Source organism: Artemia sp. Qi Xiang Cuo, chromosome 1 (assembly GCF_049724085.1).
Source record: "Artemia sp. Qi Xiang Cuo chromosome 1, ASM4972408v1, whole genome shotgun sequence".
NCBI classification, from domain to species: Eukaryota; Metazoa; Arthropoda; class Branchiopoda; order Anostraca; family Artemiidae; genus Artemia; species Artemia sp. Qi Xiang Cuo.
This window is the reverse complement of record NC_142794.1, coordinates 67,721,611-67,742,566: the sequence shown is the minus strand read 5'-3', so window position 1 is coordinate 67,742,566 and position 20,956 is coordinate 67,721,611. Positions and strand designations below refer to the sequence as shown.

The window sequence follows — 20,956 nt, the reverse complement described above, 5'->3', positions numbered from 1 at the left end:
TTGTTAAAACTTCAAACTTTTGTTTTAAGAATACGAGTGGGCCTGCTTTTGATTATGTAGGCCTGTTTTTATGGTCCATTCTCAAAGGAAAAGCCGAGCCCTCTACTCCCATCCCCCCGAAATTCTGGATCTACCACTATTTCAAAGGTCAAAATATGAGAAAAATGCACACTTTGAAAACAGAACAGGCACTTTGAAAACAGAACAGAAACAGTGTCTATGCTTATTCCATACGAAGTACCTTGGTAAAAAAAAAGAAGAAAAAAAATACATTGTGTCCACTTCGCTCTTTATTTAGGCAGTTCTTTTGCGTTACCTATGATATCTGTTAGTTTTGGGTTTCATTTGTTTTTTGATAGTACTTTCCGGTCGTTTTGAGTTTGAATTACTATAGGACTTGATTTCTTCTGGTCTGAAGTTTAATATGGCTCTTTACTTTTTTTCTGAAAAACTTCGTTTTCTGATTTTTTTTTCTTTTATAATTAATCCTTTACATGCCTATTTCACCTCAGATGTGGCCATGCGAAAATAGAATCGACCCTTTCCAATGACAAATCGTCCCAACCCTCCATTTGTAATGCTTGTGGAAGGTATGAAGGCCCATGTCACCTCATTTTCAGCTGCAGTAAATATGATAAGGAGAAGGAAGTATAAGGGGAAATATTGCAAGAAGTCATTTAAAGGATTTACAATGCGAGCTGTCCTGGGTTATCACACTTAACCACCTTGGGCTAGAAAACGGACCACAAACTTTCTGGGTAAATTTGTTCAAGCAACGGATTTAGTTCACTCCCTTTAATATTATTTTAGTCATGTTTATTCATTTGTATTTTATATTTGGATAATCTTTTTTTCGAATGGCGAATGAGAAGGGTATGTTTTTTTTTTTAGCCTCAATCGCTACACAGAAATATAGGCCTAGTATTGTTTTAGGTCACTTTTATATGAATGTGTTATTTGTTATTTTATTAAGTGATGAGGTGAAGCATAAATATGTTGTTTTTTTTTGTCTTAGAACGCAGGCGATTGCTGCAGGAGAATATCGCTACCCAACTAGCGAGATAAGCGATACATAGATGAATTGTGTAACTGTTATTTGAAGGAATACCCAAGGAAGCTAGTGAATACACAAAGCTCAAATAGATCAAGTGATACGAACGGATATGCCCCATTGGTCGAACGCGTCAAACCCCTAACAACAACAACAACAAAATATCCTTGAATTGTGTGGGAAAACATTATTAAAGAGTTTGCAAAAACTTGCACACAGCATTAATACTATAAAGTAGGGGTTTTTAACTTGGGTGCACACCCTTCAAGATGTGAAAAATGATTTTTATACTAGTAGGGGGGAGAGGGATGGGAAAAGATTTTGAAGAATTTTTTATAGTTACTTAAAATGGAAAATACTTGAAATGAAATTTAAGCAAAAATATTGCAGCGCATTCTAAAGGGATATCTACAAAAATTAACCCGGGTGGAAACGGTCCTCTGGTCGTAAAAAATTATTTGCAAATAAATATTTTTAAATTTAATTACCGTTTTAGCACAATTTGCATCCAGAGAATTAACTTCTCTCCTCAATCCTTTGCGTGCCCTTGGGCGTGATCATAGTTAAAATCATAGTAGAAAGCATCAATAAGCACTAAGAACGAGTTATAAAACAAGAAATTACCTCTCGAAGCTCCTGCGTGATTATCTCCCCGCTTGATTTGTGCAAATACTTTTCAAACATTCTCAATTTGGAACGTGCTAATTGGATAGGAGTGCTACCGCTTCTATCGAGCTCGGCTAAATTACTTCCTGAAAAAAAACTTTTATCATTATCTTTTCTAAAAAGAGGCTTTACTATGCTAAATTATATTTGCAAGGTTTTTCTATTTATTTTACGATTTGTCAGATGATAACTATATTCTTTATTTATGATTAATTAAAAAAAACTTTTTCCACAAAATAATTTTTTCAAAGAAAAGTAAAGAACTCCATTAAACCAAAAATGAGCAAAAAATAAAATTAAATAAACTACCGAGCGTGAAACTACCACAAATCAGCTTCGATAAATACATGAAACCCAAAACGAACAGAAATTACAATAAATGACCGAGTCAAACTCAAAATTAGCAGAAATTAACATGAGTAGGGCTCAAAACCCATATGCCTTCCCAAGGCCAGAACATAATTTGCACTTTACTGAAAAAATATAAATGTTTTTACTTTCATAACTTTAATAAATCAAATAATATTAACATTTTGATTACTAATTATTAGTATATGTATATTAAACTGGCAATGCAGATTCATTTGTATTTTTTTCAGTAAAGTGCAAATGTATTTGGATAAATGGTGTTTGAATGTGTTTGTATAAATGGTGGGTGTGAGAGGTGGGTTAGTTGCCCTCCAATCACTTTCAACTGTAAAAAAGGGCACTAGCTCTTTGAATTTCCAATCGAATGAGCCCTTTTTCAAGTTTCTACGACAAAGCTTTCAATGAAAACCTTATATGCCCCCAGGGCATAACTTATAATACTTGTCCGGAAGACTGTGGGGGGAGTGTCTTGCTCAAACGTATAATTTCCAGAACTTTCAACTACGATGAACAAAATGGCTATCTCAAAATTTTGATTGAGTGTGTTTGGGGAAATGGTGGGCGTGGAAGGGGTATTAGTTGCCTTCCAATCACTTTCGACTATAGCTTTTATCCCAGCAGTAATGCGTTCTTTCACAAGGGTATCAGTGAGCACTTCTGATTTTTTCATATTTTTTTTCCCTGTTGAGTTTTTGTGATGAGCCTTTCGGAAAGCGGTTTGCATGGCCGATCTCTTTTAACGAAACATCTGGTGAACTTTGCTTCTCACTTAGAGACAGAACCTGTACTGCTTCCGTTTCGGGGTCTATGTTAAAGAAGGAGTCTAAATGTCACACAGGACTTGCACTGAGCATAGAAACTTCCCTTGTAAGTGCTTTACTAGATATGACAGACATTCTGTTTGAAAAATATGACAAGAGGAACTCATAATCCTTGAAACACTTCTGTTGGTGGGGTACATCCCTTTTGCTCTGAACCCCCTGATTACATTCTCAGGAGTGAAAGCCTTTGGATATGCTTTCCCCAGCAGCTCGACAATGTTATACACTGATATAGTTTTACATTTATGGATCGTCATAAAACTTGCGGCTTCCTGGGTTTAGTAGGACTTAAGGAGCCCCATGACTGTCCTTTCTAGAGAGTGTACTTTGTGAGTAGTGTGGGGAGGGACAGTTAAAAGTATAACACCAATATTTTTAGCTAGATCAAGCAATTCAATGCTTGATCTAGCAAGACATGAGCTTGCCTTAAAACTTAAGATAGGCATTTCCACAGCTTTTACAAGAATAGCCCACTTTCGGACACCTTGGTCCAGAATTCCGAGCCTACCCCGGGTATTGTGGCCGAACACGGGAATTCACCATCCTGCGGGACGAAAAAATGCTAACAGCAAACTGGTGAAGATGACACGTCACGGCGGCTGCCAAAAGGCAGGCAAATAATAAGAGAATACAGCGTGAGTTTATGGCTTTTCTAGTATCGTAATTAGGCGTAAGCCTTCAGACAAGCATTGAACAAAATTCCAGATTTAATCACCATAAAACGTGATCCAATCTCATATTTTTGTATTAATCAAGGCCAGACATTTAAAAAAAAACATACATTTCCATCTGTCAGAGCTTTAATAATCCACCAGAAGTCCCCATAGGTTTTTATATTGAGATTATTTTCTTTGGTTAAACGGGGGCCGTGCTCATCATGGGCTGGTCTCTCCTGTACCAATTCTGATATTCAATATTGCCCAACTTTAAACTTTTGAATTAGATTCTTGGAACAAAAAGCTGTTATCTAATCGTAATATGATTTGTGTCAAATCACTGTTATGGTGTCGGTTTTCTGGAAATTGGAAGTAGGATAGTGGGTTTATTATATTAGCCTATAGCATTGACAGAAAAGTAGAACATTGAAAATGTAAAGGCCAAGTTTTAGCGAAATATAGAATGACGAGTTTCTTAAGACCTATATTCAAGGGACTTCCGGAAGTGTTTATAAGCCCCCATCCATTGCACAATCGGCTGCTCCCCCCCTCTAGACAAGATGCTACCTGCGTCCACGTCAATAACAGAACCCCTATATACGCTAGTATCTCGTATTGATCCTGCCAGTCTTCGGTTTAAAAGAACATAATCAATGAGGTTAGCTGTCTTACCATCGTATGAATACCATGCTAACTTATGGGCCATTTTATAACCAAATACTGTATTGGTTAAACTAGATTGTTATACCTACAAAACTGCACCAGTCTGTAGCCATTACTGTTTTATTTTCCTACAACAAATTTACCTAGGCTAGTTTACAACCTATCCCAATTTCTACCGACCTGGGCGTTGAAATCTCCTAATGAAGAACACCATATTTCTACCTGGGACCCCGTCTATTTGTTCCTGTAACTAACTAAAATTCATCTGAGTCACTACTATCTCCGTCAGTTAGTTCTACAAGGGCATATACTACTATGACTGATACCCTGCATTTTTTAGTCATAGAATGAGGAATTCTTATTCTATTATTAATACCTTCCCAGCCTAAACAAGACTTAGCAGCTTCCTTATATATCATAAGCCCTATTCCACGTCTATGTACCACATTCTTCCTGCCTGAGCAAATAAATTCTATATCATATAATTTTATGTTTCCTAACACTGGGATATGAGTTTTAAAACTCCTAACAAGTCCTGTTCAAAGCGTCTGGATTTGTCAGTCAAAATGTCGACACGATAGTTATTTTTTAAGATCGTAGTATTCCAAGTTGAAATTTTCATATTCTTTATAACATAGAAATTATTTTGGCCTCAGGAAAGACAATAGTCCCGAAAATCGGTGCTGGACGGGGACCAGCACATCAGTAAGAGTCTTATAAGTGATACAAAGCATTTATAATAGCACTAAATGCGTTTATAAGTGTTATAAAGCAACAGTCAAGTCTACACCGAAGCGCTTAAGCCGGCTTAGAACCGGACAGCAAGAAGTCCCTGGGACTTCCAGTATGAGTGGAGGCTTTGCGCAATCCTGGGACCATTTTGGTCACAACATGGTTTTCAGCACTAGGTGATGCTCTTCTATCAACTAGAATAGAAATCCTACACAGACAATCCCAAGCCTATTACCTCTGACTCATTACATATTCATGCCTACAAATATTATGTTACTACGGGGAGGCAACCCATAGTAGATAAATTAGCTAGGACGAGGTTTTCAGCCCAAAAACGCCCGCCAAAATAAACCAAGCCCAGAATAATTATCCATTAATCAGGATCCCTTGCGAATGCTGTGTCGTTTACTAGGCTATAACTTCTTCGAGGGGCGCCACTCCTCAAGTGGGAATAGAGCTGAGCGCAAGGTTCCTAGTCTTGCGGGTACCCCGACAGGGTCGAGACAGGCCCTGCCACAGTTGTCCTCCTACAGAGGATCTTCCCAAGATGGTGTTTTTCTTCATCATTTAATTTAACCATTTACTGGGAGAAGGTTTGTAACTCACAGGACGTGCACACGCACCGGTGGGCCCTGCTGAGTGTACATTTAAGAGGCCTTCTTCTTCCTCCGCCTTTATTTACGGTCCTCGGGCGAGGATATCCCAGTTTCTACTATGGACCCCCAGGGACGAGGTCCCCCCTTGGTCCACACCTCCTATGGAGGTACCCTACATATCTGTAGGGCATATGACCAAAGAGCTTTCTTGCTATTTTGTTTCTGTTCAGAAATCATGTTTCTGTGCAAAGTCATAATGAAGTCTTTACTTAATGCTTTGGTTCAAAGCGTAATTCCATTTGGTTTCACTATTCTATATACTCAGTTTACCTTAAAAGAAAATTTGGAAAATTTTATCAATAATATTTTCCTAAGGTTCAAATTCTGCTTTTAAAATGTTTATAATTAAAAGCTATCTGGGCATATAATTTCAAAAGTACTCCAAGTTCACGAAGTTGTTGTTTGAGTATAACTTGGTACTAGATGCACAATAAAACGGAATCGGAAAGAGTTTTCGGCTTGTACAACTTTCTATAATTCTTTTCCAATTTTATTTTATGTTTCACCCACTTGCCTTAAGCAGATAAACAGGAGGAGAGTTTGCAAGAGGCAAATTTTGAGGGTGAAACGAGTTAGGAAAAATGTTCTGCTACTGTGCTGATCATGGTTAATTTTTAGTCAATGCTATTTAACTCAGAAACCGAATATTTTTATTGAGAATTTATTTAGTAGGATCATACAGGGCTTTCGTGAACATTTAATAGATCCAACTTGCGTTGCCACGGGCGGCTAAAACATTTCCGTAGGTTACCCTATAAAAAGCTGAATATCCACATTTCCATGTTACCTAACCCCATGACTATCACTGTCATTCGGCAAAATTTTTTTTTTTTTTTAATCTTATATAGTCAGGCAGATATAAAAGACTCGTATCTCTGTTGTTTTTTTTTTTTGGGGGGGGGGATAGGTAAGCACCTATCGAATTACCTTTTACAATTTGCTAAGTCTAAAAAATAAATAAAGGTAATAACTTTTTAACCTCCCAAAAAAAAAATGTGAGCAAGTGAGAAATTTAAAAAAATGCATAGCTTTTTGTCTTTCATTCCAACAATGGAGACATGGCCTCTTCCAACTCAACTAACTACATGGGATGAAAATAATAGAAATTTTGTCGTTTTTAAAAATCGTAGAAAAATATAATCGTAGACAGCGCAATAGTGCTGCCTACTGACAAGGATACTACTTTTACTATAACTAAGGCTAAAGGTATTAAGGTGAAACTTTCAAGGAAGGTTTAACTAAATCAAAACTCACTCAGTGCATGCAGGTTGACAAAAGGGCGTACGTGCAATATCTCAGGAACGACTCAGGGTATTAAGTTGATTTTTTCAGGGGATAGTGAGGGGTATGTTGAACTAAACAAAAGGCACTATGTGCACCCTGCTACGACTACAACTACTAGGACTACTACTAGTACTGAGGCTAAAAGCATTAAGGTGAAACTTTTTAGGAACGCTGAGGGGGATTTTGAACTAAATCAAAACACACTACGTGCATTCAGGTTGTCAAAAGGGCGCATCAGAAATATCCCGAGACACGGATTAGTTTATTAAGTTGAAACTTTCAAGGTGTGCACAGGAGAATATTGAACTGACCAAAAGGCACTATGTGCATACTACTATTACCACTACTACTGCTACTACTATTATTACGACGACTAGTACTACTAAGTCTAAGGGTATTAAGTTGAAACTTTCAGGGTATGTTGAGAGAGATCTAAGCAAAAGGCACTTTCTGCGTACTACTACTGCTAGTACTTCTGCTACTATGACTACTACTAATAATGTTAGAAGTATTAAGGTGAAAGTTTAAAGGGAATGCTGAGGGGGGGGGGGTGTTGAACAAAATCAAAACGCACTATGTGCATGCATAATGTCAAAGGGGCGTGATACCTTGCACTTTTTCGTCGCAAAATAAGCAACTAGCTACTAGCATTCTATTATTAAGACCTTCCCAACCTAAGGAAGACTAAGCATGACCAGCCTAAGCAGCTTCCCTATTCATCACGAGCCCTACTTCCTGGTTATACATCCCATCCTTCCTGCCTCAGTAAATAAAATCCATATCACCTAACTTCATGTTTCCTGCCCCTTTGAAACGAGTTTCCGAAAGCCTTAATAAGTCCAGTTCAAAAGGCCTGAACTCTTCCGTTAAAATGTCAATAGGATAGTTGTTTTTTTAACGTGGTAACGTTCCAAGCAGCAATTTTTAGATTATTTCAATTTGATATATAATTCATTGAAATTATCATGGCGTCAGGAAAAGCAACAATCTCAAAACATGTGCAGGACAGGGACTAATACACAGGGGCGTTACTAGCCAAAATGTTTTTTTTGGGGGGGGGGGCAAGAGATTTTACAGACTGGCTCGTCATTTTTACCGACATACGTAAAATCACTGCACGAGTCGGTAAAACCGCTGAATTTACAAACCAAGATTTAGATATCGGTACATATCATGTCCCTATTTTGATACTGTTTGTTTAACCAACTTGAAAATTGTGGTAGCATCTGTAAAATCACGGCAAGAGTCGGTAAAATACTGCGTTTACCGACCAAGTTAGAAATTTCTGTAGATGACATGTCAGTATTCTCGTGGTCTTTATTGAACCGAACAAAAATTTTACTGACTTATAAATTTTACCGAGTGACCAAAAACATTGGGGGAGGGGGCGTCCCCCTCCCCCTCATACGTGACGGTCCTGCTAATACATCTTCTCAAGAGTATACGAAGTGCTTAAGCCGGCTTAGAATCGGGCAGCAAGAAGTCCCTGGGACGTCCAGTTCTATTGATATTACAACTAATACCACTATTTCTATCACTTCTACTATTAGAACTAAGGCTAAGGGTACTTAGGCGGAACTTTCAGGGAATGTTGAAGGGGATATTGAACTAAAACAAACTCACATTTTACATGCCGGATATTATTGATACGCCAAACAGGCGTATCGTTAATATATCAGGAATGGCTTTTAGCATAAAGTAGAAACTTACAGTAGAGAGGGGGGTACCAGCCCTGATTACACTGCGTGCTGCCATCTACAATTTAGTGTAACGCTGTACGAACATAATTTATGGTTTTTGTCACTGAGAATGAAAAAACAGGATTTTTCTCACTTGAAAAACAAGATTTCTCTCACTCTTATGGATGCTTCTTGGATGGTTATGAGTGTTAGTCAATTTTTTTGTTGTTTTTCATGGATGTCAACAGCAATTTATGTCTGTTTTTATGGTTTTTGTCACTGAGAATGAAAAAACAGGATTTTTATCACTTTGATGGATGTTTCTTGGACGGTTATGTGTGTTGGTTAATTTATTTGTTGTTTTTCATGGATGTAAACAGCAATTTATGTCTGTTTTATGGTTTTTGTCACTGAGAATGAAAAAACAGGATTTTTCTAACTTTGATGTATTTTCAAGGAGAATTGTTTCCGGGCGAAGTTTATTTATGTCTTTGGTGTTCGTCCAGGAGAATTGTCTCCGTGCGAAGTTTATTAATGTCTTTGGTGATCGTCCAAGAGAATTGATTCCGGGTGAAGTTTATTAATGTCTGACGGATGATGTCAAGGCTGATTGATTTGTTGATATTCGTCTAGGAAAATTGTATCCGGGTGAAGTTTATTGATGTCTTTGGTGTTTATTATGTCTGACGGATGATGTCAAGGTTGATTGATTTGTTGGTGTTCATCCAGGAGAATTGTTTCCGGGCGAAGTTTATTAATGTCTGACGGATGATGTCAAGGTTGATTGATTTGTTGGTGTTCATCCAGGAGAATTATCTCCGGGCGAATGTTTTGATCTTAGGGATGAAGATATTAACGCGGGAAAGGGTTTCATAGGAATTTCAAATATGACAGCGCATGGATGTCAAAACAAAAGGAACACGCTGAAATTACGTTTAGAGATTATTTGGGCGAAACAGTTTTGAGACATTTTAGAAAAATTATTTGGGCGAAACCGTTTTGAGACATTTTAGAAGATGATTGAAGCGAAACCGTTTGAGGCATTTTAGAAGATGATTTTAGAAGATGATTTAGAAGAGGATTTGAGGGTGAAACTCTTTGGTCGTTATAATACACACGTTCTATTTGAACAGTGTTGTGAGGTCCTCTACCCCAGCCCCAAAGGGCTCCGATCCCCCTACCCCAATCCCGAAGGAAGCCCCCGGCCCCCCAAGGTCCCCCGGGCTCCCAAAGGACCACCCGGCCCCCAAGGGCCCCCCGGACCCCCAAAGGCCTCCCGGACCCCCAAAGGCCCCCAGTTCCCCAAAGCGCCCCCTTTCCATTTTTTTAATACTTTTTTTGTGCATTTGGGACACATAAGGAATCCCATATTTCACAATGCCTTATTATTTCAGTTCATAACAGGTTTTTCTATTAATGTCATTCCTAAACCCATTTTAAAAGTTGAATTACTCATCTTTTTCATCCACAACTTTACTTTACACCTTTTTGAATGCACCAACACCAAGCAGTACTTTTCAAATGCCATTTCAGAACAAGTTCTCTTCTCAATATCACTCCTAAACCCATTTTACAAGTTGAAGTACCCATCCTTTTCCCCATAACTTTACTTTACGACTTTTTGCATACCCCAACATCAAGAAATACTTTTCAAAGGCATTTCAGAACAAGTTCTTTTCTTAATTTCCTTCCTAAACCAGTTTTACAAGTTGAAGTACTTATCTTTTTCACCACAACTTTACTTTACGGCTTTTTGTATACCCCAACATCAAGCAATACTTTTCAGAGGCTTTATTATATCTTTTCAGAACAAGTTCTTTACGTAATGCCCTTCCTAAACCAATTTTACAAGTTGAAGTACTCATCTTTTCCCCCACAACTTTACTATAAGGCTTTTCGAATAACTCAACATCAAGCAATACTTTTCAAAAGGTTTTATTATATCTTTTCAGAACAAGTTATTTTCGTAATTTTCTTCCTAAACCCATTTTACAAGTTGAAGTACTTATCTTTTCCCCCACAACTTTACTTTACGACTTTTTTACACACCCAAACATCAAGCAATACTTTCCAAAAGGCTTTATTACATCTTTTCAGAACAAGTTTATTTCTGAATGTCCTTCATAAACCAATTTTACAAGTTGAAGTAGTTATCTTTTTCACCACAACTTTACTTTACGACTTTTTTGCACACCCCAACATTAAGCAATACTTTTCAAAAGGTTTTATTATATCTTTTCAGAACAAGTTCTTTTTTTAATATCCTTCTTAAACCAATTTTGCAAATTCTAAATTTTTCCGTAATAGATAGAAAAAGCTATATCATAGTTGTGAATATTTTCTCGAAAGATAAGCAGTTCTATTTCAATTTTAAATTTTCTCAACGAAGTGAAGAAAAGTTCAAGTTCTCTTCTGAATTTTCTCAATGAAAAAGAAATTAGTTATTAATCAATTCTATTTTTCCAAATAATATAAAAATTGTCCACTTCGGTTCAGATTTTTCTCAAAGGGATGAAAAAATTTAAAATAGTTCAAGTTCTATTCTGAATTTACTCAATGAAAAAGAAATGTTCAAGTTCTCTTCTGAATTTTACCAAAGAACAAACTTCAATTCTAATTTCTCCAGAGAAAATAACAATCTTCCACTTCAGTTTTAAGTTCCCCAAAGACATAAAGAAATTTAAAGTTCTATTCTAAGTTTTTCCGTAGTAAATAGAAAAAGCTATACCATAGTTGTGAATATTTTCCCGGATGATAAAAAGTTCTAGTTCAATTTTTAATTTTCTCAACGAAGTGAAGAAAAGTTCAAGTTCTATCCTGAATTTTCTCAATGAAAAAGAAATTAGTTATTGATCGTTTCTATTTTTCCAAATAATATAAAAATTTTCCACTTTAGTTCAGATCTGTCTCGAAGAGATGAAAAATTTAAAATACTGTTCCAAATTTTTCACAGAAGATAAAAAAGTTCAAGTTCTCCTCTGAATTTTACCAAAGAGCACAATTCAATTCTAATTTCTCCAAAGAAAACAAAAATCTTCCACTTCAGTTCTCTATTTCACAAAGACAAAAAGAAATCTAAAGTTCAATTCTAAATTTTTCGGTGGAAGATAGAAAAAGTAATACCATACATGTGAATATTTTCACGGAAGATAAAAAGTTCTAGTTCAATTTTAAATTTTCTCAACGAAGTGAAGAAAAGTTCAAGCTCTCTTCTGAATTTTCTCTATGAAAAACAAATAAGTTACTGGTTATTTCTATTTTTCCAAATAACATAAAAACTTTCCGCTTCTGTGCAGATCTGTGTCAAAGGGGGGAAAAAATTCTTTAAACTGTTCAAAAGTTTTCACAGAAGAAAGAAAAGTTTAAGTTCTCTTCGGGATTTTACAAAAGAACAAACTCCTATGTTAATTTCTCCAGAGAAAATAAAAATCTTAAACTTCAGTTTTAAGCTCCCCAAAGACATAAAGAAATTTAAAATTATATTCTAAATTTTTCCATAGTAGATAGAAAAAGCTATACCATAGTTCTGAATATTTTCCTAGAAGATAAAAAGTTCTAGTTTAATTTTTAATTTTCTCAACGAAGTGGAGAAAAGTTCAAGTTCTGTTCTGAATTTTCTCAATGAAAAAAAAATTAGTTATTGATCAATTCTATTTTTCCAAATAATATAAAAATTTTCCACTTCAGTTCAGATCTCTCTTCTAATTTTTCCAAGAAAATAAAAAGGTTCCACTTCAGTTCTGGTTTTTTTCTCAAAGAGATGAAAAATTTAAAGTTCTGTTCTAATTTTAAATTAAATTTTAGCTCCTTTGTCTTATGGATTTACCCCTCAAATTTTTAAATTAGAAAATGAGTGATTCGTTCTATTATTAAAGACAATCGTTCAAACTCGTTCATCTAACCTTCAAAACAATAGGTTAGGTTAGGTATAAATAAATATTAATAAATATATAGAAACATTTCTAAATGTTTAAGTTAGGTTAGGTTAGGTTAACTTATCATGAGCGCTCATGATAAGTTAACCTAACCTTTTCTGGCGAGTATGGTTAGGTTAGGTTAGGCTAGATTAAGTTAGGTTAGGTTAGGTTAAGTTAGGTTAGCCTACCTACGCTTCACTTAGGTTAGGTTAGGTGAGAGACAGGCAAAAAGTTAGGTGTATGATTAGGTTAGATTAAGTTAGGTTAGGCTAGGTTAGCCTACGTACGCGCGCGTACGTAGGCTAACCTAGCCTAACCAAACATAAACTAACCTAACCTAATCATACACCTAACTTTTTGCCTGTCTCTCACCTAACCTAACCTAAGTGAAGCGTACGTAGGCAAACCTAACCTAACTTAATCTAGCCTAACCTAAACTAACCATACTCGCCGGAAAAGGCTAGGTTAACTTATCATGAGCACTCATGATAAGTTAACCTAACCTAACCTAACTTAAACATGTAGAAATGTTTCTATTTATTTATTAATACTTATTTATGCCTAACCTAACCTAACCTATTGTTTCGGAGGTTAGATGAACGAGTTTGAACGATTGCGTTTAATACTAGAACGAGTCCCTCATTTTCTAATTTGAAAATTTGAAGATTAAATCCTTAAGACAAAGGAGCTCAAATTTATTTTAAAATTAGAATAGAACTTTAAATTTTTCATCTCTTTGAGAAAAAAACCAGAACTGAAGTGGAACCTTTTTATTCTCTTGGAAAAACTAGAAGAGAACTTGAACATTTTGCACTTCATTGAGAAAATTTAGAATTAAAGTGGAAATTTTAATCTTCATGGTGAATATTCACGATCAATGTATAACTTTTTCTATCTTCTATGAAAAACTTGGAACAGAACTTTAAATTTTTTCATCTCTTTGAGAAAAATCGGAACTGTATTTAAGAAAATTTAGAATTAAAGTGAAACTTTTTATCTTCACAGGAAAATAATCACAATCATAGTATAACGTTTCCTATCTTCTACGGAAAAATTTAGAACTGAACTTTAAATTTTTTATGTCTTTGAGAAATTAAGAACTGAAGTGGAACCTTTTTATTTTCTTGGTAAAATTCAGAATTGAGCTAACTTTTTTCTCTTCTTTAAGAAAATTCAGAAGAGAACTTGAACATTTTGCACTTCTTCAAGAAAACTCAGAATTAAAGTGGTGCTCCTTATCTTCATGTCGAATATTCACGATCAATGTATAACTTTTTCTATCTTCTATGAACAATTTGGAACAGAACTTTAAATTTTTCATCTCTTGAAGTTTGTTCTTTGGTAAAATTCCGAAGAGAATTTGAAATTTTCTATCTTCTATGAAAAATTTTAAATAGTTTTGAGAAAATTTTCATCCCTTTGAGACAGATCTGAGCAGAAACTGAAAATTTTTATATTATTTGGAAAAATAGAGATGATCAGTAACTTATTTCTTTCTCATAGAGGAAATGTAGAAGAGAACTTGAACTTTTCTTTACTTCGTTGAGAAAATTAAAAACTTAACTAGAACTTTTTATCTTCCGTGAAAATATTCACATGTATGGTATTGCTTTTTCTATCTTACACCGAAAAATTTAGAATTGAACTTTAAATTTCTTTATGTCTTTGTGAAATAGAGAACAAAAGTGGAAGATTTTTGTTTTCTCTGGAGAAATTAGAATTAAATTGTGTTCTTTGGTAAAATTCAGAAGAGAACTTGCTTTTTCATCTTCTGTGAAAAATTTGGAACAGTATTTTAAAATTTTCATCTCTTCGAGACAGATCTGAACTAAAGTGGAAAATTTTTATATTATTTGGAAAAATAGAAATGATCAATAACTAATTTCTTTTTCATTGAGAAAATTCAGAATAGAACTTGAATTTTTCTTCACTTCGTTGAGAAAATTAAAAATTGAACTAGAACTTTTTATCTTCCTGGGAAATATTCACAACTATGGTATAGATTTTCTATTTACTACGGAAAATTTAGAATAGAAATTTAAATTTCTGTATGTCTTTGGGGAACTTAAAACTGAAGTGGAAGATTTTTATTTTCTCTGGACAAATGGGGAGGGGGCTCTTTGGGGGCCTGGGGGGGGGGGCTTTGGGGGGCCGGGGGCCCTTGGGGACCAGGTGGTCCTTTGGGAGCCCGGGGGACCTTTGGGGGCCGGGGGCTTTTTTCGGGGTTGGGGTAGGGGGATCGGAGCCCTTTGGGGCTGGGGTAGAGGACCTCACAACACTGTTCAAATAGAGCTTGTGTATTATAACGACCATAGAGTTTCAGCCTCAAATCCTCTTCTAAATCATCTTCTAAAATCATCTTTTAAAATTCCTCAAACGGTTTCGCTTAAATCATCTTCTAAAATGTCTCAAAACGGTTTCGCCCAAATAATCTTCTAAAATGTCTCAAAACGGTTTTGCCCAAATAATCTCTAAACGTAATTTCTGCGTGTTCCTTTTGTTTTGACATCCCTGCGCAGTCACATTTAAAATTCCTATGAAACCCTTTCCCGCGTTAATATCTTCATCCCTAAGATCAAAACATTCGCCCGGAGATAATTCTCCTGGATGAACACCAACAAATCAATCAACTTTGCCATCATTAGTCAGACATTAATAAACTTTTCCCGGATCAAATTCTTCTGGACGAACATAAACAAATCAATCATCCTTGACATCATCCGTCAGACATTAATAAACTTCACCCGGAAACAATTCTCCTGGATGAACACCAACAAATCAATCAACCTTTACATCATCCGTCAGACATTAATAAACTTCGCCCGGAAACAATTCTACTGGACGAACACCAAAGACATTAATAAAATTCGCCCGGAAACAATTCTCCTGGACGAACACCAAAGACATTAATAAACTTTGCCCGGAAACAATTCTCCTGGACGAACACCAGACATTAATAAACTTCGCCCGGAGACAATTCTCCTTGAAAATACATCAAAGTGAGAAAAATCCTGTTTTTTCATTCTCAGTGACAAAAACCATATAGACAGACATAAATTGCTGTTTACATGCAAGAAAAACAACAAATAAATTGACAAGCACTCATAACCGTCAAAGAAACATCAATAAAAGTTATAAAAATCCTGTTTTTTAATTCTCAGTGACAAAAACCATAAAAACAGACATAAATTGCTGTTGACATCCCTGAAAAACAACAAATAAATTTACCAACATTCATAACCGTCCAAGAAACATCCATAAAAGTTAGAAAAATCCTTTTTTTCAAGTGAGAAAAATCCTTTTTTTTCATTCTCAGTGACAAAACCATAATTTATGTTCGTAGAGCGTTACACTAAATTGTAGATGGCAGCACGCAGTGTAATCAGGGCTGGTACCCCCCTCTCTACTACTTTCTGGGATTATTAAGGGGAATGTTGAACCAAAGAAAAGGCGCAATTAATTTCTTTTTAAATGAGCTATTGAACAACTTTCTAAGATGTTCCAGTGCCAAGCTATCTCTGGAAAACAAGAAAAAAAGAGAAAGAAAAAAATAAGCCGTGTGTGGAGAATAACGTGGTTAAAGTCAATTTTCTTGATTTTCAAGCCAATATATTTCCCTTGCTGTTCAGGCCAAGGGACAGAAATTTTACTATACAGGGGTTTCGGACAAGGCGGTTCTAATGGTGTACTTTTTGTTTTGATCTGACTCCTTTTTTAGGAGCTATGGGTTTTAATATTTCTTAACATTGGACGTGATTGTCTCTTACTAGGTTGCTAGCTACCGCTGCAACCCGGAGGTTGCTAGCTACCGCTGCAACCCGGAGGTTGCTAGCTACCGCTGCAAACCGGAGGTTGCTAGCTACCGCTGCAAACCGGAGGTTGCTAGCTACCGCTGCAACCCGGAGGTTGCTAGCTACCGCTACAACCCGAATCAAGCCAATAGATTTTCTTTGTTATTCAAGCCAAAGGGCGGTAAGTTTCCTTTATAGTAGTTTCGGACAAGGGGGTTCTAATTGTGTGCTTTTTGTTTTGATCTGACTCTTTTTTTAGGAGTTACGGATTTCTATATTTCTTAACATTGGACGTGATCGTCTCTTACTAGGTTGCTAGCTACCGCTGCAACCTTATTTCTTAACATTGGAAGTGATCGTCTCTTACTAGGTTGCTAGCTACCACTGCAACCCGGGTTATATAAAAAACCTAATTGACAAATACCATTTATGATGAAATATATCGGTCCTTTATGTAACTGGTATACGATTATGTTTGAAAGACTGCAGTGTGAAAAGACATCAAAAATGCAGTTTTTGGTGGAAAAATTTATCCTGTTTTAAAATAATTTATTTTAGTTACTATAGATTTTTAACCCAATTAATTTTCTTTAAAATGAGCTATTGAACAACCCTCTACGATGTTCCAGTGCCAAGCTATCTGTGGAAAAGAAGAAAAAAGAAAAAAATATCCCGTTTAGGCAGAATGTTGTAGTAGCTGCCACTTTTCTTGATTTTCAAGCCAATATATTTCCCTTGCTGTTCAAGCCAAGGGACTGAAAGTTTCCTATATAGGGGTTTCGGACAAGGCGGTTCTAATGGTGTACTTTTTGTTTTGAGCTGACTCCTTTGTTAGGAACTATGGGTTTTTATATTTCTTAACATTGGACATGATCGTCTCTTACTAGGTTGCTAGCTACCGCTGCAACCCGGATTAATACTAACTTTTAGTCTCCTTATGGTTTTTTCTAAATTTTCCTTGGTGTTAAAGCCAAGGGACAGAAAGTTTCCTATATAGGGTTTCGGACAAGGCGGTTCTAGTGTGCACTTTTTGTTTTGACCTGTCTTTTTCTTAGGAGTTGTGGGTTTTTATATTTGTTAACAATGGACGTGATCGTCTCTTACTAGGTTGCTAGCTACCGCTGAAACCCGGATCTTCTTCAAAATGAGCCACTGAACAACTCTCTACGATATTCCAGTGCCAAGCTATGTGTGGAAAAGAAAAAAAAAGAAAAAAAGATGTCGTTTAGGCAGAATGCTCTATTAGCTGCCACTTTTCTTGATTTTCAAGCCAATATATTTCCCTTGCTGTTCAAGCCAAGAGACAGAAAGTTTCCTATACGGGGGTTTTGGACAAGGCGGTTCTAATGGTGTACTTTTTGTTTTGATCTGACTCTTTTTTTAGGAGCTATGGGTTTTTATATTTCTTAACATTGGACGTGATAATTTCTTACTAGGTTGCTAGCTACCGCTGCAACCCGGATAGGTTGCTAGCTACCACTGCAACCCGGTTATTAATTGACAAACACCATTTATGATGAGCTATATCGGTCCTTTATGTAACATTTAAAATGAGCTTTTATACAGCTCTCTATGATTTTCCAGTGCCCAGCTAGCTGAGGAGGAAGAAAAAGCAGAAAGAAAAAAATATCCAGTTTGTGGAGAATAACAAGGTTAAAGTCAATTTTCTTGATTTTCAAGCCAATATATTTTCTTTGTTATTCAAGCCAAAAGGCGGTAAGTTTTCATTATAGGGTTTTCGGACAAGGTGGTTCTAATGGTGTACTTTTTGTTTTGATCTGACACTTTTTTTAGGAGTTAGGGGTTTTTATATTTCTTAACATTGGACGTGATCGTCTCTTACTAGGTTGCTAGCTACCGCTGCAACCAGGATCTCTTACTAGGTTGCTAGCTATCGCTGCAACCCGGATTATCTATACTCTAGTTTAAAACAATTCATTTGAAAAGTGCCAAATATTGCCATTAAAATACGTTTATCAAAATTTATTTATAAGTATATACACAGATTTGTAGAAAAATCAAATCAATGAATACCTTACTACAGCACAATGGATGAAAGTGTACCTCATGATTGGAGGTTGGCGGGTTCAAATCCGCCTGTAGTAAGGGATCAACATCGAATAAAGGATGAATAAGTAATCGAATAAGTAAGGGATCAACATCGAATATACGAGGTTGTAATTTGTAAATTTCCCCTCACCTTTAAGTTCTTTAAGAGCTCTATTGAGAACTTCGGTCTTTTCAAAAGCAATATTGTTCTTTTCCAAAGTTTTGTTTTAGAACCGCCATGTCTGAAACCCCTGTATAGAAAACTTTCCGTCATTTGGGTTGAACAGCATGGGAAATATATTGGCTTGAAAATCAAGAAAAGTGGCAGCTATTACAGCTTTCTGCCTAAACGGCATCTTTTTTTCTTTCTTCTTTCTTTTCCACAGATAGCTTGGCACTGGAACATCGTAGAGAGTTGTTCACTGGCTCATTTTAAAGGAAATCTCTAGATCTATTGCCATTTGTACTTAATTTAAAAAAAAAAAACTCAATTGTTTTCGAAAAAATTAATTTTTTATGTTCAATATTGATCAATGACGTCATAGCCGTTGGATTTATAATAAAGATTGAACTCTTGCCTATACCTACTAAAATAAAAACCCATAAATAATCACAGCATTCTGCCTAAACGGCATCTTTTTTTCCTTTTTCTTCCACAGATGGCTTGGCACTGGAAAATCGTAGAGAGTTGTTCAATGGCGAATTTCTGTCTCAAATAATGCACTAAATCGAGCTTTTGTGTAATGACATCAGTTGCAACTGAGGTTTGTCTTATGCTATATGATTACAAACAGGAAAAAGCCTACGGCTTTTTTCTTTGAAAGACTAAGAGACGAGCCTAAGACAATCAAGTAGCTAACTAATCAAACAGTTCGTGGTAACGAACTGTAAGTAAGGAGCGACCCGGCTCAATGGTAACCGAAACTCTAGAAAACGGGTTTTTATACCAATAGATACACCAAAAGAATAAGATTTCAATGCTAATTTCAAATATATATATATTTCATCAAGTTTAATCCTACCCATCAAAAGTTAAGTGACTGAGAAAATTTGGCTGATTTTTGAAAAAAAGGGGGAAAGACGCCCAAAAACGGCTCTTCATTGGCACTTTAGTCGCAGGTTCTGGAATATCAATTTGGTGGACCGTTAGAAACTATAGAAATTCAAACGCAGAATCAAGAGAAAATAGGAACTCTCCTACTAATGAAAAGAAGGAATTCAGGCTATGTAATGAAGATAAGACGATCAGTCCTCTAACCTCGAAAGAGGAAATTCAAATAAAAAAACTCGAAGAAGAGCCAGGTCCAAAGAATGAATTAGAAGAGCCCAGTTTTGTGCCCATTAGAGTTACCACTCTTCCATTTTCCACCATTGGATCTCTTCCGGTGTCTCAAACATCAATTGTTGCACTAGAGGTATCAATTCCATCAACAGAAAGTACCAACGACGGACAAGATTTAGAAGCAGAGAAATTATCCAATACTCCAAAAGATTTCCCACCTGAAGTCAGTGAAGGGACCAGAAGCCAAGGAAGGTGGAGGTTCAGGGCACAGAGTGAAGAGTCAGACTTCATGAAAAACCTCCAAAAGCAACTTGAAATTGCTTTGGAAGAGAAAAATACAGTAGGGTTCTCTTGATCTGGATCTGGTCAGAATATCATCCAGTTCAAAACATTATTCGTGAAGGTAATCACTACCTGAACAATTCTTATATCGATGTCAAAATGGCCTTGAGAAAGCAAGAAACGGCCAAGAACAAACAAAAGCAAGAGCGTTCTACCACTGTTGGTCTTGGTGGCTGGGACGTCCCAAGGGGAAATGAGGAGCCAAAATGGAATCATAGTGCTGGAGGTGGTGGCTATTTGGGTTCTTCTGGTGGCTGGGATAGTGGATGTGGCAGAGGAGCACCTGCCCCACAGGAAGGGTACGGTGCCATTCCACAACAGCGATGAGTTAGTCAGCAGAAGCAATGGGAAGGATCCTACCCACCTCCAACTACCTATCCTACTCAGCTATATTGCGGATTTGGATATGCAAAACAAGGCGGAGCAACTGGAGGAGGTTATGGTGGTGAATCACAAGCAGGAGCGCCTCAAGGATGAGTGACTCAACTATCACAACCCTCCTTTGGCGGTGGATGCGAGTCAAACTATGGAGGTGGTGGAACAATTCGGGGTTCAAGTGACAAAAAACCGTCATTAACAAATGCTGAAAATGAAGCAGTTCTTCAAAACCAAAGTCAAACTTCTAATGCACCGACACCGTCAATCAATGAGCGAACCAAGACTCCAGTAAAAGGGGCTATAGATGAGGGGGAAGTAGAATCTGTTTCTCATCCAAGTGCAACTGAAAAGATAGCTGGAGGCAGTAAGAACTATGTGGGCACATCATTTGATGACAAAGAAAATTATCCAATGACAAAGAAAACCCAAGTGAAGCAAAACCTGTATCAGGAAATAAAATGGAAATGGGAGCCAAGGAAGTGGCTGGAACTGGCTGCTCGTTTGCCCTTGGGCTGTCCCCTCCCAAGGGAATATGATGGTGTGATTTTCATCAAGGTTCTATAACTTTTAGGGGGTCTTTTCCCCTTTTTTCAAAAATCACCCAAATTTTATCAGTCACG

General features: G+C 36.5%; 1 protein-coding gene across 1 annotated transcript in view; it reads right to left on the bottom strand.

Moving 5' to 3' along the window:
- LOC148956630 (uncharacterized) overlaps positions 1-20,956 on the bottom strand; it is a 92,420-nt gene that overhangs the window by 6,900 nt on the left and 64,564 nt on the right. The window contains exon 5 of the mRNA XM_089095994.1: positions 1,676-1,803. Within this exon, the coding sequence (XP_088952120.1) occupies positions 1,676-1,803 (128 nt within the window). The remainder of the gene's footprint in view (positions 1-1,675; positions 1,804-20,956) is intronic.